General features: G+C 40.3%; 4 protein-coding genes across 6 annotated transcripts; 2 read left to right on the forward strand and 2 right to left on the reverse strand.

Moving 5' to 3' along the window:
* The first annotated feature begins 109 nt into the window (after positions 1 to 109).
* prpf31 (PRP31 pre-mRNA processing factor 31 homolog (yeast)) lies at positions 110 to 6,260 on the forward strand. The gene is made up of 14 exons (XM_044206918.1): positions 110 to 278; positions 1,893 to 2,108; positions 2,198 to 2,258; positions 2,398 to 2,481; positions 2,587 to 2,684; positions 3,169 to 3,275; positions 3,416 to 3,585; positions 3,703 to 3,860; positions 3,977 to 4,066; positions 4,202 to 4,329; positions 4,579 to 4,651; positions 5,549 to 5,677; positions 5,774 to 5,872; positions 5,965 to 6,260. The coding sequence occupies exons 2-14, from the start codon at positions 1,893 to 1,895 to the stop codon at positions 6,076 to 6,078; spliced, it is 1,527 nt and encodes a 508-aa protein (XP_044062853.1). The 5' UTR covers positions 110 to 278; the 3' UTR covers positions 6,079 to 6,260.
* Positions 6,261 to 6,456: 196 nt separating this feature from the next.
* On the reverse strand, positions 6,457 to 17,170 carry cnot3a (CCR4-NOT transcription complex, subunit 3a). 3 transcript variants are annotated; one of them, XM_044206914.1, is made up of 18 exons: positions 17,018 to 17,170; positions 16,293 to 16,363; positions 16,048 to 16,115; positions 15,878 to 15,952; positions 15,664 to 15,753; positions 15,433 to 15,561; positions 15,084 to 15,179; positions 14,697 to 14,916; positions 14,447 to 14,580; positions 14,163 to 14,219; positions 12,936 to 13,863; positions 12,727 to 12,832; positions 12,480 to 12,621; positions 11,346 to 11,445; positions 9,375 to 9,573; positions 8,543 to 8,675; positions 8,303 to 8,428; positions 6,457 to 8,191 (listed from the first exon to the last, which is right to left on the reverse strand). In XM_044206914.1, the coding sequence occupies exons 2-18, from the start codon at positions 16,315 to 16,317 to the stop codon at positions 8,093 to 8,095; spliced, it is 2,727 nt and encodes a 908-aa protein (XP_044062849.1). In that variant the 5' UTR covers positions 16,318 to 16,363; positions 17,018 to 17,170; the 3' UTR covers positions 6,457 to 8,092. The 3 variants fall into 3 exon arrangements, with proteins under 3 accessions (XP_044062849.1, XP_044062848.1, XP_044062850.1); XM_044206913.1 differs by having other exon boundaries at positions 11,337 to 11,445; XM_044206915.1 differs by lacking the exon at positions 14,163 to 14,219 and having other exon boundaries at positions 11,337 to 11,445.
* Positions 17,171 to 17,820: 650 nt separating this feature from the next.
* On the reverse strand, positions 17,821 to 21,415 carry tfpt (TCF3 (E2A) fusion partner). Its single transcript, XM_044206919.1, has 7 exons — positions 21,274 to 21,415; positions 20,825 to 20,926; positions 20,363 to 20,485; positions 19,826 to 19,896; positions 19,675 to 19,744; positions 18,584 to 18,742; positions 17,821 to 18,380 (listed from the first exon to the last, which is right to left on the reverse strand). The coding sequence occupies exons 2-7, from the start codon at positions 20,924 to 20,926 to the stop codon at positions 18,306 to 18,308; spliced, it is 600 nt and encodes a 199-aa protein (XP_044062854.1). The 5' UTR covers positions 21,274 to 21,415; the 3' UTR covers positions 17,821 to 18,305.
* Positions 21,416 to 21,474: 59 nt separating this feature from the next.
* ndufa3 (NADH:ubiquinone oxidoreductase subunit A3) lies at positions 21,475 to 23,119 on the forward strand. Its single transcript, XM_044206920.1, has 4 exons — positions 21,475 to 21,608; positions 21,872 to 21,946; positions 22,680 to 22,757; positions 22,928 to 23,119. Exons 1-4 carry the CDS (start codon positions 21,602 to 21,604, stop codon positions 23,017 to 23,019), a joined length of 252 nt encoding a protein of 83 aa, XP_044062855.1. The 5' UTR covers positions 21,475 to 21,601; the 3' UTR covers positions 23,020 to 23,119.
* The last annotated feature ends 3 nt before the right edge of the window (positions 23,120 to 23,122 follow it).

Consider the following 23,122-nt stretch of genomic DNA (forward strand, 5'->3'; position numbering starts at 1 on the left):
ATAAATCGTATCGCTCCATTTATAACCAAGAAGACACATGTATCTCCTGCATAAAACACCTCTCTGTTTGTGCAGCGGATTGACACCATTTCCCAGAAAGCCGTGCGAAGCTTGCTACGTATTTAGTCTGCGACAAGCGCCACAACAGAGTAGACCACAGGCTGACGAGAAAACATCGTATAAGGAGTCGGTTTTACTAGAAGATACAGAATAACTTTAAGACTCCATAAGCCACATTTGTTTTTGTTTCTTTAGGCTACCGCAGTTTGAAACTAGAGGTAAGTTTATGTTACTTATTAAGCGTTTAGTGACATTACCGGCTGCGTATAGCCAACGTTTGCTAACGCTAGCTAGCTAACATAAACCTACGGCACATTAACGATACAACCACTGTATTTGACTCATGTGCAAACACCTTTCTCAAATAAGTACATTTTCCATTTGTCGTCTGCCCCATAATTTACCCTGTGTTAAACTTATTGATGTTGTGTGAGAGTCTGAACAAAGTCGTTATACCCTGAAATATACAGTGTTAACATGATTTGGTCCCAAGAAATCTTATTTGAAGATGTTTATTTTTTTACATGTCTAAGGTTTTAACTAACGAATATACACATTATTAATTGGTATTTGCCTGTCCATTGAGTTAAAATTATGTTATTAAACATCAAAATTGACAACACTCTTTCACACATCGTAGGAGCACAAAGCAGTGCTTTAAATTGCTTTGTTTTGTGAAGTGTCCAAATGATCATGAAATTAAGCCGAGAAAAACGAGCAGTTATTTGCAACTCGAAGTGAAAACAATGATCCCCAAAATGTTTGCCTTGTGACCCTTTAAAGGTCCAGTGTGTAGGATTTAGTGGCATCTAGCGGCGAAATTGCAGTTTGCAACCATTTGAATAGCGCTCGCCTCATCCTCCCCTTCCAAGCGTGTAGGAGAAACTACGGTGGCCGCGAAAAACGCGAACGGTCTTTGTAGAGTGTTTGGTTTGTCCGTTTTGGGCTACTGTAGAAACATGGCAGTGCAACATGGCGACCTCCATGGAAGGGGACCCGCTCCCTATGTAGATAAAAACGGTTCGTTCTAAGGTAATGAAAACACAACGATTCTTATTTTCAGGTGATTATACACTAATGAAAACTTACTTATAAATATGATTCCATTTCTGCCAATAGCTCCTCCTTAAAGTTACACACTGGACTTTTTTTTTTTTTTAATGATGCACTTTGTACTAGTGAGGTTTTGTCCTTAATTGTGAGCAGTACAAAATTAAAACAGTTTCTTCTCAGATTGATTTAATATGAGGTCTGTAGAAGTACACAGTATTTTACAAGAAGGCAGAAATTAGAGGTCAGAAACAAACATAAATTTGTGTAACAAATGTAATTTTTTCTCTTGTCTCGTAGTCGTTTTTTTTTTTTTTTTTTTTTTTTTTTTAATTTAAATCATATTTTCTCCCTCAAACAATCTTGTGATTCCTCAGGTTTATTCAAGTGTCTGCTTTGATGCTGTTTCTGAAATATTTCAGCTATGGGTGGATGATTATGGTCTCTTAGAACAGATCTGTAATGTGAATAGGACAATGACTTTTCATTTCGCTTAGCTATAACAGTAAGAAAAGAGAATTATATTTCTTAAAATCAGTGCAGAAAAACAGTATTTGGGTTTTATCACTGTGCTGTGTTCAGAAATTTTAGGAGCCATACAGTCTTGTTGTAGGTATTATATTAGAAAGATTAAAACTGTTCAACAGTGCGTACGCTGTGGTAGAATCAGTTGCACTCAAAAATGGTGGTCCTTGGGATTAATTTAGAACTTGATATGAGTAGCCTTAGCTTATTAAGCCAGTTACCTCTGATGTACTCAAACTTTCTGCTGCTGATTGTAGATGTCCCTGGCGGATGAGCTCCTGGCAGACCTGGAGGAGGCTGGAGATGAGGGGGAGGACGGGTTGTATCCAGAGGGAGAGGAGGGGGAGAGTGATGGAGAGGCGACGCAGGGAAGGGCAGAGGGAAGGCTGGAGGACATCCCAGAGGAAATGGAGGTAGACTACAGTAAAGCTGAGAGTGTTGCGTCCATCGCCAAGCTCCGCAATAGCAAACAGGTGAGTTGTATCATATGAGAACATTATACAAGCTGATATTAGTAATAATGTTCTGGTCATTCCTGCATAACCTTAACTTCTGTCTACAGTTTGCAGATATTATGGACAAAATTTCAGTGTATGTTGGAAAGCAACGCAAGAACTCAGAGGGTGAGTGTTTTCTATTGCATGTGTGACAATATGCCTTTACATTTAAGAAGTTCCTCACAGCATTTAATTCCAGTTGAATGTTAATCAATAATCTGGCTACATTTGGTACATTTCTGTTTTCTTTTCTTTTTCCTTTTAGTCTCGGGTCCAGTGGAGGCTGATCCAGAATACAGACTGATCGTAGCAGCCAATAACCTCACCGTAGAGATTGACAATGAGCTCAGTAAGTTGGCTGTTCCTGCTTGGTTTAAAAAAAACAAGTGTAAATGGTTTAATGTAGTTCTTCTCTGTATAACAGCGTTTTCTTGTTTTTCTGCCTGGGTTTCAGATATCATTCACAAGTTTACTCGGGACAAGTACTCCAAGAGGTTCCCAGAGCTCGAGTCTCTGGTGCCAGATTCTCTAGATTACGTCCGCACAGTCAAGGTGAGATGAGTTGAAATGTTGGCTTTTATACCAAAAACTCATTTCAGTATACTTTTGCAGCACTATTGATTATTTTTATCTTTAGTTAGACAGAAGGCAATTTTTAGTTATATGGCAACACATCTGCAGAAGGCCAGTAGTTTATATATCCATGAGTTATATACACGAAAGTTAATAAGTCTGTGGCTCCAAATTATAACCACCGATGTCATGGGAAAGTGGTCAGATTTGTAACAAAATTGAAGAGTGATGACTGAGGAGTTTATCACTCGCGTTAAAGAAATCCCACTGATTGATCCAATGGGTTGATGTTATAATTAAAAGTTGTGTTTTGGGGTGTTTTTTAAATATAAATGCTCACAATTGCTACACCCCCAGAAATGATCATTTATGCTCAAGTCAGTCTGCCTTTTTTTTATTTTATTGAAATTATTTCCTGGCATGTGGTTTAAGCATCATGTATTCTCCATTTGTTCCTGCTCAGGAATTGGGAAACAATCTGGAGAAGTGCAAGACCAATGAAACTCTGCAGCAAATCCTCACCAACGCCACTATTATGGTTGTCAGTGTCACAGCCTCGACCACACAGGGGTGAGACAACAGACATCTGTGGTTTGATTTTATTGTTCCCATCCACATGACGACATCCTCACTATCATCGCTGAGGGTGATAATCACTGTTTAAAGGCCTTTCAATGACTTTATTTGTGACTGTATTTTCATGGTTTTAGGACATTGCTGAGTGAGGAGGAACTGAAGCAACTGGAGGAGGCATGTGACATGGCTCTGGAACTGAACCAGTCTAAACACACGATATATGAATATGTAGAGTCCAGAATGTCGTTCATTGCCCCAAATCTGTCAATCATTGTTGGAGCGTCAACAGCTGCTAAGATCATGGGTGAGAGATGCAAAAAGACCCGTTTTTTAAATTTGTAATATCACTATATTTAGATTGTCTTTGCTATCTTACCCCAAATAATTTTTGTTATCACTCTTTTCCTCTCTCGGGCTGCAGGTATTGCTGGCGGCCTCACTAACCTCTCTAAGATGCCCGCCTGTAACCTGATGCTGCTGGGAGCTCAGAGAAGAACCCTCTCTGGCTTCAGTAGCACCTCCCTGCTTCCCCACACTGGCTTCATCTACCACTGTGATGTTGTGCAGTCACTACCACCTGTCAGTAAATATATTAACATAAAAACACATTGCGGTGTTTTTGTACATTTAACTCTGCATGGGGGATCTTGTAGCTGATACCCGTCTTTCTTTCTTTTTTTCTTTTTTGTCTTCAGGACCTCAGGAGGAAGGCAGCTCGTCTGGTTTCTGCGAAGTGCACTCTGGCTGCCCGAGTGGACAGTTTCCACGAGAGTTCAGTCGGCAAGGTGACTGTCCAAATGAAGCACATCAATAATTTTACAAACATTTTAACAGTTAGTTTTTGCATGCAGAAATATTAAAGAAGAATTTTATTCATTCATTCACTCTTGGCATTAATCCTTCTGTGTCATTAATTGCAGGTTGGGTACGATCTAAAAGAAGAAATAGAGAGGAAGTTTGATAAATGGCAGGAGCCTCCGCCAGTGAAGCAGGTCAAACCACTGCCAGCCCCGCTGGACGGACAGAGGAAGAAGAGAGGAGGAAGGAGGTACAGAACCTGTCAGCTGCTCTACACAAGCAGAGAATGTCACACAGATTTAGAGACAAGTGGAGTGCAATATGGAGATGCTTGAAGTACAAGTTAACTGATTTATGGAGCATTTCACTTTTATGTACATCTAAAGCAAACCAAAGCACAAGACAGAGCAGCATGTTGGAGCACAACAAGATGCTTACATAACTTGCATAGCCAAGTTTAGTATAACAAAGTCCTCTGCTCTTATCTCTTTTCCTGAAGGTATCGAAAGATGAAGGAGCGTCTCGGTCTGACTGAGATCAGGAAACATGCCAACAGGATGACATTTGCAGAGGTCAGTAGATATGTCATGCCTTCTATATCTCTCATATCGTCTTGAACTATGCTCCCCTGTAAGTTTTACTTCTGTTTAACTTGATGTTGTTCATCTTCAGGCGTTATGCATGCATGTATGCATGTATGTATGCATGCATGCACACACTCAAACACTTTACTTGAGGATAGTGTTGCTCATCTCAGTTCCTCTGGTTGGCTATGCTAACTCCTGAGAGGATGATGGCTAAAAGTAGCTTCACTCACTTCTGATTTCATCAAATTACAACAACAAAACATATACTGCGCCAAGACCTGAGAGACATACGTTGCTCTAATATTTCAGCCTAGAGGCAGAATTGTAATTTAAACTCTGTTTACGGCAAAGCCACTGTAGCAAGGGATGAGGTTTAATGTTTTCAATTTTCATCCTCACCAAAACTCCCACTTTAGCTATTTGTTGTTGTTTTTTTGTTTGTGGGGGGGTTTTTTTGTTTTTTTTTTTGTTTTTTTTTTAAACCAGGTGAGAGGAAACAATAGTTACATCCAGTACAGGGATGATTATTCTTTTCTAGTCTGACCGAAAACCCCCAACTTCAGAAATATCAAATAGAAAGCTCCTCTAGTGATATCGTTAAGTTCAGACCAACATTCACAATCACACCACTGTTTCTGAGCTGCTCACAACAGTTCAGAGACAAACGTTTCACTAAACTAGTCTCTTATCAGTGTGCCCTTGCCAGATGTTTTATATCAGTAAGGTCGTAATAGTGAGTTAAAGGCTTTCCTCTCAGGAAAAGAGAAGTTTTGAAACACTGCAGAGCATAATGTGAAAATATTCTGTGTGCTATTTTCTAATGTTTGTTTGAGAAGCCTAAGCAGGGAAGCTTTAACCGTAATTTCTGATGTGGTGTTGCAGATTGAAGATGATGCGTATCAGGAGGATCTGGGCTTCAGTCTGGGTCAGCTGGGGAAAAGTGGCAGTGGGCGCGTCAGGCAGGCTCAGGTCAACGAGGCCACAAAGGCCAGAATCTCCAAATCCCTACAGGTAAGCCCATTCATGACTCATTTTCACTCCACCACTGACTAATGTAGTTACTTTTCAGTCTCTTAAGTCTCTGTAATTTGTTGTTGTACACAACAGAGGACATTGCAGAAGCAGAGCATGACATACGGAGGAAAGTCCACAGTCAGAGACCGATCCTCAGGAACCAGCTCGAGTGTGGCATTCACTCCTCTACAGGTAAAAATCAGTAAACATCCTCTTTTATTGAATAGCCTCTGAGCACTATGAAGATTTATTTTAGTTAACAACCGTTCTGCTCTCATCTGCAGGGGCTGGAGATCGTGAACCCACAGGCTGCAGAGAAGAAGGTGGCTGAAGCCAACCAGAAATACTTCTCCAACATGGCAGAATTCCTCAAAGTCAAGAAGGAAGCTAAGATGTAAACACACACAACACACACACACACCCCATCATCCCGCACATGGACAGTTGCACTCAACACTGCAAAGTGATAGTGTATATATTTTTTTCAAATTCGTCTGACATTTGTGCTTTGTCCTGTATTGTTTTTACTTTTGATTTTTTTTTTTTTTTCCCCATTTCAATAAAATATGTGAAGATTTCACGAAGCGTCCTGTTTTCCTTAGAGAAGGAAAAAATGTTGAGTTGTATGAAATAAGTTTGTTTTAACTGATGCTGATGAAATTTTTAAAAAATTAAACCATCAAGAACAAATTCCAGCCAAGCGCATCTAAAATTATTGGAAAATAAGTCAATCCATATTCCATATAGGAATGACAGGACTTACACCACACACTGACTTGTAATTTCTTAAAAGTATTTATTGAAATTGTACAATCCTGTTTATAACCCCATTTTATGACATCTCCCATGCAGAACTGTGATGAGAAAGAATTGTAAATACGTGTTGAAATTCACATTTTAGCTATTTCTTAACTGACCTTCCCTTTCTGAAAACCTTAAAAGCCCCAAAAATAGAATCTATAAAAGGTAAATCTCATAACTTTACTGTTTCCCCCACTCACTTTCCCTCCCCAAAAGAAGCCTTAAAACTAATCCCACGCAACTGCAGGACAGATCTTAAGTTTTCATGGTTGCTTAAATGGAAAAATCTGATTCAGTTTAACACTCCCCATTCAAACTGCCAAGAAAAGGTGGGATCTGTCCCACACCAGATTAAATGTTATTGTTCTTCAGGGTTGCACATTAACAACCACGGCAGATGAGACATTTCTTACTCGACCCACGAGTTAAATCTACCACCAGTATTTCAGGACTTCTGTATTTTCACTCTACATGTAAACAGTTTCAGTGCACATTCACTGTATAGGGTTTTCACTCAAAGTATCAGGTGGTAAATTGAACACAGTGGATTTTAGGATGAAGCAACAACAGAATAGAATAAAACCTTAACTAAAGGTGGAAAGTTGACTCAAACCAAACTCAGATTCATTATTTAACATTGTATTTTGAGAGTAATTTAAAAAGGTGATTTGGGTACAGGTACATTCACTGTGCTTAGTGTGGCCTTTTGCATTGATGAGAATTCCTCAATGGCATAAGAATCAAACATCAAGTAGATTAATGTCTTAAACCCTTTTTTTAAGATTTATTTTACAAGTTTATTAATTTGTCACAAACATGAATGCGCCATAATAATGCATTTTCTTTGACAGGTTAACTTAAAAACATTTTATTTGTAAAGAGAGGGAGTCAGAGACCAGTTCAATTGCATAGCAATTTAATCCATGTCCAATAAGGACTCTTTCCCTGTCACAGGGAGAGGCCCTGTGGTCACTCTCAATCAGCGTTTTAATCGACCAAGACAATATCAATAAAACTATTGATAACCGCTCACTATCTCTAATAGTGACCATATTCAACAGGCATCGTAGGGTCTTAAAAGAAGCCAGTCCTACACACCATGACTAAATGTCCACTGTACCTCCTCATTCGAAACCACCAAATTACAGTAAATACAAGATGGGCAGTTTACTCATCAAATCCAAGGTTTGTTTTGTGTCAAGTCAAAGGCTTCCAGGCTCATGTTGGGTAGGTGGTACAGAGAATCTTGTTGAAACGGAAAAAGAAAACAAAACATGAGAAACATGCATGGGGTAGGCTTTCCTAATGCCACATACTGAGTGTGCACACAGACAGGCACAAACGCAGATCTCTAGTAAGAACCCTCCCAGCTCGTGCAGCATGATGCTTTCGATCAGGCCCATGGGGCATTTTTGTCAAAAGCAAAGCGCTACATGAGGAGCAAGGGCTTCACGTTGAGATGTAGCCTATACAGACACCAGTCTCCATTTTAGGAGAGGGTTTCTACTACACATCACAATCTCTATCCACAGTTTGAAGTTCAGTCTCGGAATGTCAACAGCAGCACGTTTTGTGTGTCTCTCTGTCCTTTCGTGTCCCTCTGGCCGTCCGTCACTGCAGGTCTCTGTCTTCGAGGTACCTGTACTCGAAGGTGAACCCCTCCTTCTTCCTCTGGCCCCATTTCTCATAGTCAAAATAAATGTAAGTGCCCTGGAGGAACAACAGAGTGGAAAGAACAATCTTTCAAAAACTCAAAACAAATCAATACACACATTCTAGTTCCCAAATGTGAAGAAAATGTGAACTGTGGTGAGTCTGCACCTGTTCAAACTCGTCAGTGATAGTCTTGGGCTCCTCGTGCCTCTGGAACCACATCATATACTTGGTGTGAAACCTCCACGACTGTTTCTTCAGAGCCTTGGCAGACAGATACTGAGCCTTGGTGCCCTGACAGAGGGAGGCCAAATACACCATTAATCTCACAAGCAAGACAAACATTTAGTGGGTGGGTTGAGTGTGTGCATGATTTTAATTTAAAAAAAAAAAAAAAAAAACTTTTACCTCCAGGTAGTAGAAGATGAAAAAGAGTGTTTCTGTGGACAGTCTCTGGTAGAACTCTATGGAGTCAGAGTGGTGCGGCGGTATCTGATGATGGAAGGGCAAGGTGGGACACGGATTCCTCATCAAGTATTGCCTTTAGGACAGAAGCACAGACAATTATAAATCCATAACAAAAACAATTAATCAAGGCTTTACATGTTTACATAAAAACTAATTCCTTCTAGTAAGGGGTTCACTCCTGAAGAAAACCAGCCACATCCATGTCATAGTTAAAATACTGACTGAAAGTTATTATTTCGTTGTTTTACAAGTTATTTCTTTAAAAGACATGGCTGGAAATATTCTATTTTTGTTATTGGCAACAAATACCACAAAAAGCCCAAAACCAACTATCAGTCTGTCTGTCAATACTTTTCCCATTTCTCCGAGCCCATTCGTTCTTACTGAAGACATAATGGGTCGTGTGTATATATACTTTAAGGATAAATAATCTCCTCCAACAGGAGTAAATATAGTGCATTTGTTTGGAGATAGTGTTCATTTGTGTCTCCAGTAGTTGTTGGACCCCAATGGAGCAAGCTGTATCAAGCTTGCGCTACACAGACAATACTTGTTAGTTGGAGAATAGAATATCACCAGACATCCTTTTTTAAATAGGTTGTAACAGATGTACAGTAAAAAAGATATTTTAATACTAAATCAATATTTTACTGTTAATTCTTAAAGTCATTATCAAAGTACATTTGTGAAATTCCTGTAAAACAGATTTAAAAGGCCAGCACTATGTTTTTGCATTTCTCATCACTGGTTGTGAAACATGTGATGCCCTCACCTGATCCTCTCAGAGTCGGAGGGGTGTGGCATGTGTGTCCACGCGGACTCCTGCATTGCCTGCTGGTAGAGCTGGTCTTTGGGGAGAGGGGTGGGGCCAAGTGGACAGACCCCGAGCGAAGGGGGGATGCTGACTTCCGACATGGACGGCTGAGGGGCGGCAGGTGTGCCGGGCGCTGCAGATGATCCAGAGAAGATACCTACAGGAAAAAGTGAAGGGAAGGTTTGATGACACAAATACTGTCCCCGCCTCTACTCCTTTGTCTTGCTGAAGGAAATCTTTTTAAGCTTTCACTTCTTTACGAGGCACGTTGCTATTTACAGGCACTAACATAACATGTTACATGTTTTGGAGTGTACAGCTGCAACTAACAATCATTTTCATTATAGACTACACTTTTGACATTCTGTTTGACTGATAAATCATTTACTACATAAAAAGTGAAAAAAATAAATCATTGATCGCAAGTTACCAGAACAAAAGGAGATGTCTTAAATACAGTGGTGTGAAGAAGTGTTTCCTGATTTCTTTGCATGTTTGTCACACTTAAATGTTTCAGATCATAAAAACAAATTTAAATATTAGTCAAAGATAACAAGTAAACACAAAATGCAGTTTGTTATTATTAAGGGAAAACAAAATCCGAACCTACATGGCCCTGTGTGAAATAGTGATTGGTGTGTTTTGGATCATTGTCCTGCTGCAGAACCCAAGTTCGCTTCAGCTTGAGGTCACGAACAGATGGCCGGACATTCTCCTTCAGGAGTTTTTGGTAGACAGCAGAATTCATGGTTCCATTTATCACAGCAAGTCTTCCAGGTCCTGAAGCAGCAAAACAGCCCCAGACCATCACACTACCACCGCCATATGATCTTTTCCTGAAATGCGGCGTTACTTCTACGCCAGATGTAATGGGACACACACCTTCTGAAAGGTTAAATTTTTGTCCACAGAGAGGGAAAATACTGTGGACTGACAAGACAAAAGTTTAACTTTTTTGGAAGGTGTGTGTCCCATTTGAGAAAATCCGGCCATCTGTTCGTGACCTCAAGCTGAAGCGAACTTGGGTTCTGCAGCAGGACAATGATCCAAAACACACCAGCAAGTCCACCTCTGAATGGCTGAAGAAGAACAAAATGAAGACTTTGGAGTGGCCTAGTCAAAGTCCTGACCTGAATCCCATTGAGATGTTGTGGCTTGACCTTAAAAAGGCAGTTCATGCTCGAAAACCCTCCAATGTGGCTGAATTACAACAATTCTGCAAAGATGAGTGGGCCAAAATTCCTCCACAGCGCTGTAAAAGACTCACTGCAAGTTATTGCAAACGCTTGATTGCAGTTGTTGCTGCTAAGGATGGCCCAACCAGTTATTAGTTTTAGGGGGCAATCACTTTTTCACACAGGGCCATGTAGGTTTGGATTTTGTTTTCCCTTAATAACAGCCTTCATTTAAAAACTGCATTTTGTGTTTACTTGTGTTATCTTTGACTAATATTTAGATTTGTTTGATCTGAAACATTTAAGTGTGATAAACATGCAAAAAAAAAAAAAATCAGGAAGGGGGCAAACACTTTCACACCACTGTATGCTCACTTAGTCTGGCTAATCCCATGAGGAAAAATCAACAACCCCCCAATGATATGAAACAGGAGCAACAACTGTATTTGTGAGGTATTAACCAGCTGGTGTTTACTTAATAACAAACATGACAAACATTTAATTGATAATTGGAAACCTGGAATCAATTTTATGTCAGTTGGCTAATTGATTAATACTTTCAGTACTTTATGGTCGACATGTAACTTTACTTACTACTGCAGCCGATACAAATAAAAACATCACCTATTTATTCCAATTGTAATGTCATTATAAGTCCCCTCCTCTTCAGTAACTAGTCAGAAGGTTTACAGTGTAAAACTGTGAGGTTATTATTCTTATAGTCAGTGTAGAAAACATGTCTGACCATTCCGACCTCTGTCTGTTAGGTGGAGGTTGGGAATCTCTCCATCCAGGCCTGATCCCAGCGCTGCTCTCTCAGCCATTGCCTTCAGCGAACTGAGAGGCTCAGGGGCCTGAGGTGGGAACGAGATGGAGACAGCATGAGAAGACGGTGGTTGATTAAGTGAAATTGGGAAGAGGAAAATCTACAGTTATTGGCATTTTAAGAGTGTAAGGGCAATATATGGGAGAATTAGGAAGAAAACGAGTATAATAAATGAATGATGAAAACTTATTACAGCTGCTACATTGACCTACGAGAGACAAAAAACAGACAAATGCCTCCCCCTCATTAACAATGACCTGTATTAGATACACTGAGTAATGTATTCAAAAGAGACAAAATTAGGCAACTCATCTAAATAAAAATGTTTTCTGGCACAGCTAACATATACTAACAGATTCTATACTGATACATTGTCAAACACTGGCTTCTTCATGGTGTTTGCAGTGAAGCGAATGAGAAATGGGCATATGCTTTAGTAAGTCCAAATATATCTTGGCATGACATGATTTCTATGTAAAATGTACCATTGGGTAAGTGTGGGCTTCTGTGTTTGGTATAAATGTGGCCCAGAACAGAGGCTCGTGAGCAGCCGGAGATATTTTAGTAATGCTATTTACAGCTGAGCACATCAACGTTCTCCAGTAATGTATCAAACAAAAGTACCTAAAAAAACTACCAACGTCAGCATAGCCGTTTACTAATCTGAAAATTATCCAGATCATTATTAGATCTTAAGTGTCCATGTGAATCATTACAGTAAGGGATGATGGATGGTGTAATATTCACACTCTTCAAGCATGGGCAGATCTGATCAGGAAACAGTGATGAGAAGTCTCCCTTTTTGCAATATGAGGGCAGATACCCTATAATAATTAGTGTAGAAAGCTTTTTATTCCACGGTCTGACATCTGTCTCACAATTTCAACCAGCTGTCTTGTCTGCCAAATCTCTCCATGCAGTAAGCTAAAGAGGGTGCAGATACACCTGATTATAATCTCACTGGTTCACATGGCAAATTCTGGCTACTCAATTAGACCATTATGAGAATCTGACAGAAGACTAAGGCTCAATCTCACTTGAAACATTGCTATGGTGCCTCACCTTGAGGGCCTCAGAGGCCTGCGTGTAGGAATGGGGCCCGTTGAGAAGACTCCCTCCTCCAGGTGTGCTGTCTGAGAACGAGGGGGACGGAGAGCTGGGAGGCAGAGTGATGGAGCTGATTAAACTGGGACCATTGTCCATCCTGCACCAAGTAGAGTTGGAACACCAGAGAGACAAGTTAACAACCATCATGTAAAGAATTGGAAGAGTCTGTAGACTCAGATCAAATGAACAACAAATAACTCACGGCTGACTGGTTGAAGAACTGAGAGATGAGGGTTGGCTGCTTTGTGACTGGCTCGGTGTGCTTAGAGCTGATTCTGTGGAGCTCTCTGCCACTACAGCACTGTAACCTGAGGGCAGGTGAGGGGAAAAAACATTACAAAGAGAAGACAATGTTGACTTAAGCAGATAAGTAAAGAGTCACACAAGGCCAAGCATAACAAGTTAACGTACTTGTGCTTCCATTTTGCTTCAGTCCACTGGGTGGTCTAGCAGGAGCAGTATTCCCCCCTACTCCTCCAACCACGCAGACATTCCCTCCATTGCCTCCCATCATGCCAACTACTCCAGAGGTAGTGCTGACAGAACTCGGGGGCACCTGAGAGGCACCGGGGGCTACATTTTGCCCAGGAACCAGACTCAGAATACTCCCACTCAAAGAGTTGTGGGCCGGGCTGGAACCAAGCAAACCGAGCCCTGTCCCCGCCCCGTTGGTGGTGACTCCACTGGAGCCAGAGGTGGGGATGGAAGTGCTGCTCTCCACTGAAATGCTGGACTGGGTGGTATTGCTCAAACCCAAGGCTCCTGATGCTGCTGCCTGAGCGTAAGGGGCAGGTGTTGAGCCCGAAATGAGCCCTGCCATTGTGTTTAAAGGAGTGGGGTGGCCACCCAGGCCTAAACCAGGCATTTGGTTGGCACTGCTGGTCCCGGTCATGCCAATTTTGCTCAATCCCAGCCCCAGCCCGAGTCCCAAACTGGATGCCGGGGTGGGCCCAGATGTGGGTTGAGAGTTGGGAGCTGATGAAATGGGTGTGCTGGGCGTGGGGAGAGAAGGGGCAGTTGAGGCTGGGAGAAGAGGGTTGCTGGGCGGGCTGGGGGTGTTGTTTGAGGGGACAGAAGGTTTTGTTTGAGGTGGCTGCTGCTGTTGCTGCTGCTGCGGTTGGTTGGGTGGCTGAGGTTGTTGCTGCTGTTGTTGTTGTGCAGGTTGATGTTGCTGCACCGCACTGCTGAAGCTCCCTATAAGACTGCTGCTTGTGGGAACTGCAGAAATGCCTCCGACTACGCTCGCCATGGACACAAGGGAGGACGACGAGGAGGACCCAGAGGTGGTGGAGGAAGAGAAGGAAGATAGCAAGGATGGGGTGCCGTTCTTCACAGGTGACTGAAAATGAAAAAAGCACCAGAAAAAGGCATTTCAGACAACTGTCCAGAGGGCTGTACAGCTGTACGAAGTGTATGAGGAGCAAAGTTTACTGTGAGCTATGGGGGCCCAAATATGCAGGAGATTGTACAAACTAAATCAGAAGTCTCCAACCATGGTCCCACAGAGAAAGAGCTTGTTCCTTTTCAGTGCCTGAGAGGCCAAAACCCTTCAGCCACCGTGACTCTCCAGGACCAAGGATGAAGAGAGCAGCACTAAACTGTTCATCTACTGGCACAGCACAGATGAGAGCCTCTCACCTGACTAACTTCACTGTCTGTCGACCGTCCCCTTTTCTTATCGTCCTCTGAGTTCTCCTATAGGAGGAGATACCTTGATATGACAATCCACTTTTGAAATGTTGATTCAGCAAACGAGTCAGTGGATTATAACACAATGGGTCTTGTAGAATGGTTAACTCAATGCAAACTTCAAAAGAGGAATATGTGCAAAATTGTGTCAGACTGTGCTATTTTTTTTTTTTTACCCAGCATCCCTTTAACACCCTGACCCAAGTTTTAATGATACAAAGACAAGAACTTACAGCAGTGCAAGTGGCTGGGGATGGAGGGATGGGTGAAGAGGAGGTGGTGGAAGTGGGTGTGCTGGAGGAGTGGAGATACATCTCATCTTCCACATTGCCTTGACCTGACGGAGAAGTTGCAACTAATGCTGCAGCTGCGAGAGAAAGACAGGACAGAGACAAGTGTCAGATGTTGTCATTATAACCCCCCGATGTCTGCTATCTAAATGAATAAAAACACTGTCCTAACACTCCACAGTGTTCTACTCACGGATGTCTTCCAGGTCTAAGTCGTCATACAGGAACTCGTTCTCCTCAAAGTCCGGGTCTTGGGAGGAATCAATGTAGTATTCAACATCATCCTTGATCTTCTGGATTGAATCCACTGGTATTGAGTCATTGTCAAGCATTCGTAAAATGGTCTCCAACATCCGAATGTGGAATCTATGCCTCTCAATCAACCGCTTCAGCTCTTCAATACGATCTTGCTTCTACATGACAGACAGAAGACAAGCATGTAGTTTATGACAAACATTTTAGCCAAACTTTTACCAGACTACATTGGACTACACTGCACTGGATATACACGGGAATTAAAGTATTTTTCTGATTGTTGAAGAATAAACATCCTTGAAAAGAATGAGATGGGTGGACTTACGTCTTTATCGCCTTTCTTCTTTCTCGTCTGAACTGAAAGAGACTCCACCTCACTTTCAAATTGATCCACCTGCATATTTAGAGTGTCTATCGTATTCTGCAGGTGAGGAAGAGGTCAGAAAAAATTGAGCGTTAATGGACTTCCTAAAACAGATTTTCATCAAACTGTCTTATAAACCCTAGATGATACGTTATTAATTTTTGACCACTTCCTTCAAAAATTTCTCACACTGTTTTTCATTCTTAAGTTTTACATTTTTTTCTTCGCCTTTGGCACAAGGTATAAAAGCTTGTCAGGCAAATTCAGGCAACCAAAATAAAACAGGTATAGATAATAGTGGATGTATTACTGTTAGCCACTGTCCCGTTTCCTCCTTTTCCCTCTGAGCTGGATCCACTTTCTGAGCGAGGCCCAAGCCTTCTTTAGAGTAGGCTTTTGTTTTTGTTTCCCGTTCAACCACCTTGAACCGCTCCATTTGCTAAGGAAAGAATAATCACATAAGCCCTGTTTAGTTAGCTGTTTTTATGATACTTTACAAAGACAATAATAACCTAAAATAGGAGATGATTGAGAACCATACCGTCTCTATAAGTTTGCGATTCTCGACTAGCTGCCTTTTGTCTTTGATCTCGTTTGAGGCCACCCATGTTTTTATTTGATCTCTCAATCGCTGGGAAGAAGACAGATGATGAAAATATTGAAACACATTACCAATTTCAAATACACGCACTGTTGATCAAGAGCGAAGAGAAAGGGACAACGTTAAAGGAAATGTGTTTGTTAACCTGTCTTACCTGTAGTTTTTTAATCTCTTTCTTGAGGTCAGCCTCATATTTTTCCTTCTGGTTTGCATTGGCTGCATTGTGGAGCTAAAATTTAGACAAAGAAATGAGATATTTTAGGTTTAACAGCATCAGTTTTTGAATAGAGTATCAAACACATGCAGGATGCAAAGATCTCTTACCTTTTGCCAGATGTCTTCAAACTGTTCTACACCTTCGGCTACTTTTTTCAAACATCTGTCGATCTCACCTGCGGAGATAAAAGATGTGGTCCAACATCATTGTATATAACTCCGTATAAGACCAAAAGTTCTTCACAACTTATTTAAAAAAAACAACACTGCTAGATTGAAAAGTCTCTGTGCAAGATGCCAAGCTGGACAGCGTGATGGATCCTGTGCAACTTCAGTTTCACCAACAGTCTTACCTTGTAGTTTTCTCTTGTCAGCCATGGCTCTGACTACGACAATGTCCACATTCCGTCTGTCACAAAGTTAGCTATGTACAGAAAACAAAACGTGTATCTACACATCATTCAAACAAAACACAAATACCTTCACCAGAGCAATCAGTACATCGGTTTCCTGAGAGTGGAACTGACGTTAACTCCAGCTAGCTGACCAGTTAACGTTAGCAGCACCAATAACGTTATCTCTTCAAAATTTAAGGACACTTTAAACCAGAACTTTTGTATGACCGTTTGTCTATCGTTATCTTTTTGTAAATGTAGCTGATCTTGTTGTTACTAATATGACTGACATGGTTGTCTGCTAAAATTAGCCACCTAGCTGGCTAACGTTACTGAGCTAACGTTAATACTAGCCAGTATATTAGCTCGTCCACCTCGCTCGGTTACCAACTGGCCCGTTTCAAAACAAGTACCACGGAGCATGTTGATGGATAGATGTCATATTCATGCATCATTATTGTGGGGTCCAGTATAGCTTTTATATGGTGGTTTTGCGTTGTGAAAGGCATAATATATCAGAATCCGTTCTAATCGTTAACCTGCAAGCTAATATGGCTAACTGTCTGGCTAGCTAATGCATAAAATGCTAGCTAGCAGCTTAGCTAGCCTGCTAGCCAAATTTAGGAAAAAGGGAAACTGGGTCAACCCGACCATCTAGATTTATACTTGTTTACGACATTTACCTAGGTTATGGGCTTTCGTTTGTCTTTTTTCAAATACAGCCCAAACTAATTCCAGAAAATCTTCTTTACTTCCAAATTGTGTTTTCTTTTCGACAAGCTCGCTCACTGTAATGTAGCTGAAGATGGACGGTAGCTAAAATCCCACCTCCGCGTTTGGGACCCGCCCTAAATCGAATCTACGAGATCTGATTGGACATAACTCACGCCTGTCACTGAGAGACATCCGCTGGAATGGGGTTCAACCATTGGCTCAGCCGTCAGATGAATTATGAAGGACACAAAACCAAAACTGCATCTAAAATTAGACATTCCCAATATTTCTTTTCTGAAACATTTCTATATTTTTTTTCTTTATTAACCCATAACCTCGGTGCATGGATATTGTCATAGATTTTTTTTACTTTAGATAGATATCGATTTCCTTGTTCATTCATGGTGACAAGAAGCTTAAAGAAATTGATCTCCATGACAACTAAGCAAACGCCATCCTCTGAGAAAGACTTTGACATTTAGGTTGGGTTTTTTTTGTCAAATTAAACAAACTATTTACAGACACACTGCTTTTTATTTCTGCCTGAAAATGAAAATTGTTTGAACTATTGTATAACATGATAAAAACAAACATGTCCAACTGAGTTTTGCATCAGTTGCTGTTAAAGTTTAAATTGTTGATACAGATGTGAACATGAATAAAAGTAGTGAAATATTTGTCTGCTTCTGGTCTACACCATCAAACATAATAAAATACATACACCAGCCCTTTCTAAACACATTAAAGCGTTTAAAAGTTAAAAACATTCATTTAAAAACTTTAAAATAAAAATAATACAGCCTAAGAACCAATTAGCAGTCTGCGATACTTTAATACTGATCATGACTCTTACTGAGATAAAATCATGAACCATAAAATCATTCATAGTATCCAAGAATGTATTGTGAAAGCCAAAAATAACACAGGTTTCTACCCTACGATAATTGCATCTGGGTTGCCAGACATTTACCAGACAAGGTTGTCAATGACAGTGTGCACACTGGTCATAATTATGTGTTGTCATCAACTCTTAGTACAAAATATGACTACAGAAAATACTATATACAAAACAAATGTATAGACTGTATGTACCAGGTGAATAACATCTCATTTCACCTTACATGAATTCCGTCTGTTCACAATGTTCAAGTAAAACTACAAACAGTGCAAAAGCTGGCTGAAGAGAGGCAGCGTATCTACTGAACAGTAAAAAAATAACAACTGGGTGCTCCTTTATCATCCAAGGCAGTGTAACGATCAGTGAGACAGAGAAGTTGGGCTGGGCATTTCTCCAAACTGTGTCTCTGCCAACACTGACATGTCTGGTTCGGTCTGGGAAAAGAAGAAAATCAGTTATTCTGAATGTTTACATTAATGAAACCTATCGGCATTCTTGACCACCCATTAATGCATCCAAAACTACATGTTCATCCAAATCACACATACACACACGACAAGACACGGAGCACTGTAAGAAACTGATCAATGTATTTAATATACTTGAATGGACAACAGCAGTCCACTTCTTCCCCTACCTGTTGGTCTTTATCCTTCTCTTGTCGTGGAATTCGGTGCCTCCTCTTCTTTGGTCCAGCAGCGTGATGCAACGCTGCAGACGAAGTGGAACCAGACACACCATTGAGCCGGTCATCCTCCACTCCATCAGCAGTATCTAAATGGGCTCCAGGCTCATCCTGAAACAAGAACAGGTGAAAAATGTAAATGTAACGGCATTAAAAACGAACTTGATTATATTTATTTATATACATCAAACAGCAGACAGGCTGGGCAACTGCCCTGGGATCCTCAGAGGACTCAAAGCCCCAGATTAACTGTGTGTGTATTGGGTTTTGGTCATCTGAACTCATATACAATATCAACTAAAGCGAGTCCTGCATTATTACCTAATCTGTGGCCCTGTCTTGTAGAAGGGTCCTGTGTCAAAATCTAGATTAAAGACCTTCATTATTTTAGTTTATATTGTGCTCACATGCTTCATTTTCCAGTCAATAGGGGCCTAAATTTTTGAGGCCCCATAACAGGTTAATCCACCCATGGTCAACTGCTATAGTAAAATAGTATAATTAATTAATTAGTATAATTTTATCAGGCCTGAATTTAGTGAAATTAACCCTTACTCCATGGGTCCTTCAGGTTTCTTGTGCATCAGGTGGGTCATAGACCGGCAGTTAGGACTGAGAAAATACTAAAATTAAATATGTAACTTTTGTATACTAAGCCTATTGTTATTGTGCCAACTTGGCCCATTCACATAAAGAGCTAATGCTAAAATTAGCATAGGTTCACATCATGCTGACTGAAAAAATTATGGTTTTATGCCAGAGCAGATGGGTACTGATGGGTACTGATCCCAATGATACTGACATATCATTGGGACAGGGCAGTTGACAGGTGGACATGCAGATTTCTGAACACATCAGAAATGACCCACAGCATCTCTACGGGACAAATTTTCTTCCATCCCACTACTAATATCATGGCATAAAAGACTATGAAAAAATTATTTGAGCTGCTTGATAATTATTTTCAAAAAACAGGCTGATAAGTGCATTATTTTCTTCTTTTAAATGTGTCACATACAGCCACCTGTCCATCTAATTCTCACCTCTAGAAGTATAGTGAGCTGGGTGTTTCTGTAGTCATCCCCATGAGCATCTAAAGTCTTCATGAGAAACCTGTAAGATTAACATAATCTTCAGATGGCCCATCAAGTGGGAAACGTCTCAGAAAATGTACAGAAAATTTAATTACTGTACCGCCTCTCTTTCTTCAAGCGCCGTGTAATTCTTTGTACTTGGTGAAGGCGACCAAGAATCTTCTGATTCACCTGAAAAAGATACATTTGGAAGTGATTACAGGGTGGGGAGGGAGGAAATGATTACAAATAGGCCATCATACTTGGCTAATATGAGCTTTAAAAAGTAATATCTGTATTAGCCCAATATTTGATTGTTTGAATTGGAAATTTAGGGATATCTTTCTAGACATATGTCACTTAATAGAGAAAGAAAAGCAACTAAATCATCTGAAAGTATCACAGTCTTTATTAAAAATAATCATATTGTGAAAGGCATTTGCAGTCCTACAATAAAATCAGCTGATATGGTTGAAAATATATCAGAAATTAATGTTGGTTTGAAAAAAGTACATAACTAGAGATTATGTGGGAATTCAGTAACTGAATGAACAATAAACATAAATATAACCCATTTTCATATCTCACAAGACACACAGGCAGGAAGTGTGTGCAGAATAACACACATATATGCATGCATATGCAAGCTTGCACACACCTGTTCAATTTCTTTACATCTCCTGCTCAGAGCCAGATATTTCCTCTTATCAAGAGCTCTTCTCTCTTCATCCTCTTGTGCTGTACTCTCCAGCAACTCATTGCCTCCTGGGCCGAGCTCCACCTGGAGAGGAAAACTCTTGTTTCTCTTTTGTGTTTGACCGTCTGTGTTTCAAATGGAAACGTTGTCACAAAAATAACATTTCAGTTGCTGAATCTATTACAATAAAGTTGTGTTGCTTAATATCATAGCAATATTATTGGTGCTCAGAAAATACATATTAGAGATATCTATATTTGATGATAATGATGGCATTATCATTAACTCATTACCTACTTTGACTTTAAATACCTTTCCATGTCATTAATGCATACAATACCAGTCGGAAATTACATTCAACCCCAGCAGATTCTTGCTGCACCCACTGAGCTACATTACCATGATCATTAACATTAACGTTACCTCTCCTGGTCCCAGCTCCACACCACCAGGCTCCAGCTCTGCTTCCAGGATGTGTCCTCCAAACAGAGGAGGCAGAGCCAAACCGGAGAAATCCTCCATCATCTGGACAGGAAGACAGAGAAGAATCTGTGTTTTTATGAAAACCTTTTTTATAAAATAATTTATACACTGACAGTATGTGTCATTCAACCGAAAAATTATACATATAAATTTTAGGTTTTAATTTTAAGGGATTTATCAAACAAAAATACTGAATACTTTTGGCTGCTGGTCACATTGTTTAGACAACTAAATACATTCATTTCTACTGTGGTAACGTGTTAAATATCAGCGACGTTTTATCGAGTAAATTCGAGTTATACTGACAATAATCGTTATATAGAGCCCTGGTATCATCAATGACGGACTGTCATACTAGGCAACATGCTATTAATCTACCCAGTACTTACATTTGTGAATGAAAAGTCCCAAAACTCTGGTGTCTGCTCAGCAGCAGCTGTGTGTGTTTGTCCTGCGGTTTAAAAGTTTCACTGCAAACTGTTTCATAAAGTCAGTCTACTCTATAGACTGTGTATTAGTCTTTAAGAGCGTTTACTAACATATACTATATACTAACTACACATATACTTAGCTAAAATTAAAGCAAGGGTAGCTCCTCTTTCATATTCTTCTCGATAAGCTAATGTTTTTAAGCGACGGGCGCAGAAATTATACGTCGGTTTAGTCGTTACTACATTTCCCATAAGTACCCGCTCGGTTGAAACTACACAAGACAACATGGCGGGTATGTGAATATCTTGTCATCTTTTGTACATCTATCCAGTGAAATTGGCTTTAATAAGACCACCAGATAGCATAAATAAATACTTTAAGCATTCGCAATTACGCTAACTAGGCTTTAGAGTTAGTTTAACACAATGATATCCATTCGAAATAAAACGTAAAACGTGACCTTGGCTGTGTTGCTAGCGGTGGCTAACGTTAGCTAACCGTTGGTTGACTGTCAGCTTTGGAGGATTTTAACCTGCCCTGTTTGTTTTTCTGTAGGAATCGGAGCGTTCCTAAAGAATGCATGGAACAAGGAGCCTGTTATCCTGGTCTCCTGTGTTATTGGACTGACAGGTCAGTAACTAGCCTCCTACATTTAGCTCAGAAATGTGTGAGATAGAAAGAGAGCACAACACTGTACAACTTGCTTTGGAGATTTGATTATGGCCATGTCAATAAATCCTTTTAATGTTTTTTAATGTGAAAGAGAGAATTACCGGTATCCCAAATAATGGGCCCCATAAGAATCCACTGGCATACTTTACCTCAACTGTCTTCAGTTCAGTCTCAATTTAAATTAATTTTAAGTTAAATTTAGCCAAAAGCCACAGCACGAGATCATATCTACCTGAGAACATATATTATGTCACTACTATTATGTTACTAAAAGCAACAAAATAGTATATCTGAGGGTGAAATGATAAGGTTAGATAAAAGAAGACCGAAAGCACCTCAAAAGTGACTGTCTTGAGATGTCTTTACATATTCAGAGTCCCCTGTTCCAAGGGTGAGACCTTCAATGACCAAATGCTGCCTCTTAATACCTTTTTATTCTAGCCTTTTTATGTGTAGTTGCTGGAAGTGGTCAGCACCAGGGTATGTCAGGGGTCTGCTGGGAACGTATGCAAATGTATAATAATGTATGGAAGTAAGGTGTGTCTCTCTCTCTCTCTCCCTCTCTGTGGTCTTTGCTTCTATATGAGCTGTTGTGGGGGCCTTAACCAGTGACTTTTTGTAGACACAATGTACAATATAAAGTGTAATTAACATATTGTATGTAAAGTAAATAAAACTTTTATTTCCTCAGGTGTTGCTCTTCCATTCATCAGCCCCATCACAAAGTATACAGGAATGATCAATTCAGCTGTGCCATTCAACTACCCAGGTAAACACTGCTGCTGATCATTATACAGCAGGTTGTATTTGAGTGTCACTGAAAGACTCTTGTCTACACAATGCTGACACAAGTGAAACAGCTCTGGGTATTTCAACCATTTACTTCAACACCTGTTTAATCAAAAATTAAAGCTTCCTTTCCTTACTTTCCCCATGCAGTCCCTGTGCGAGATGATGGAAACATGGCCGATGTCCCCGCCCATCCATGTGAACCAAAAGGAAACAACTTGGAATGGCTTAAAAAGCTGTAATTTCACATTCTCACGATCAACACTTCCTCTTGTTCATATGTGTCTGCATGTCTGCTCCCCTTGTCAATGTCCCACAATAAAGATTATCTATTTAATTCTACTT

Source organism: Siniperca chuatsi, linkage group LG9 (genome assembly GCF_020085105.1).
Source record: "Siniperca chuatsi isolate FFG_IHB_CAS linkage group LG9, ASM2008510v1, whole genome shotgun sequence".
Classification (NCBI taxonomy): Eukaryota; Metazoa; Chordata; class Actinopteri; order Centrarchiformes; family Sinipercidae; genus Siniperca; species Siniperca chuatsi.

Bases quoted from the DNA above. Each gene is read 5' to 3' on its own strand.
- prpf31 (XM_044206918.1), top strand. From the start codon at position 1,893: ATGTCCCTGGCGGATGAGCTCCTGGCAGACCTGGAGGAGGCTGGAGAT. The intron at 2,259-2,397 runs GTGAGTGTTTTC...TTTTCCTTTTAG, and splicing joins GCAACGCAAGAACTCAGAGG to TCTCGGGTCCAGTGGAGGCT. The intron at 2,482-2,586 runs GTAAGTTGGCTG...CCTGGGTTTCAG, and splicing joins AGAGATTGACAATGAGCTCA to ATATCATTCACAAGTTTACT.
- cnot3a (XM_044206913.1), bottom strand. From the start codon at position 16,317: ATGGCTGACAAGAGAAAACTACAAG. The intron at 15,953-16,047 runs GTAAGAGATCTT...TCTAAATTTTAG, and splicing joins TTGAAGACATCTGGCAAAAG to CTCCACAATGCAGCCAATGC. The intron at 9,574-11,336 runs GTCAGACATGTT...TTTTTCCTGTAG, and splicing joins AACAGACAGAGGTCGGAATG to GTATCTTCTCTGGATCATCT.
- tfpt (XM_044206919.1), bottom strand. From the start codon at position 20,926: ATGATGGAGGATTTCTCCGGTTTGGCTCTGCCTCCTCTGTTTGGAGGA. The intron at 20,486-20,824 runs GTAACGTTAATG...TTTCCTCTCCAG, and splicing joins TGGAGCTGGGACCAGGAGAG to GTGGAGCTCGGCCCAGGAGG. The intron at 19,745-19,825 runs GTACAGTAATTA...TTAATCTTACAG, and splicing joins CGCTTGAAGAAAGAGAGGCG to GTTTCTCATGAAGACTTTAG.
- ndufa3 (XM_044206920.1), top strand. The intron at 21,947-22,679 runs GTCAGTAACTAG...TTATTTCCTCAG, and splicing joins CTGTGTTATTGGACTGACAG to GTGTTGCTCTTCCATTCATC. The intron at 22,758-22,927 runs GTAAACACTGCT...TTCCCCATGCAG, and splicing joins TGTGCCATTCAACTACCCAG to TCCCTGTGCGAGATGATGGA.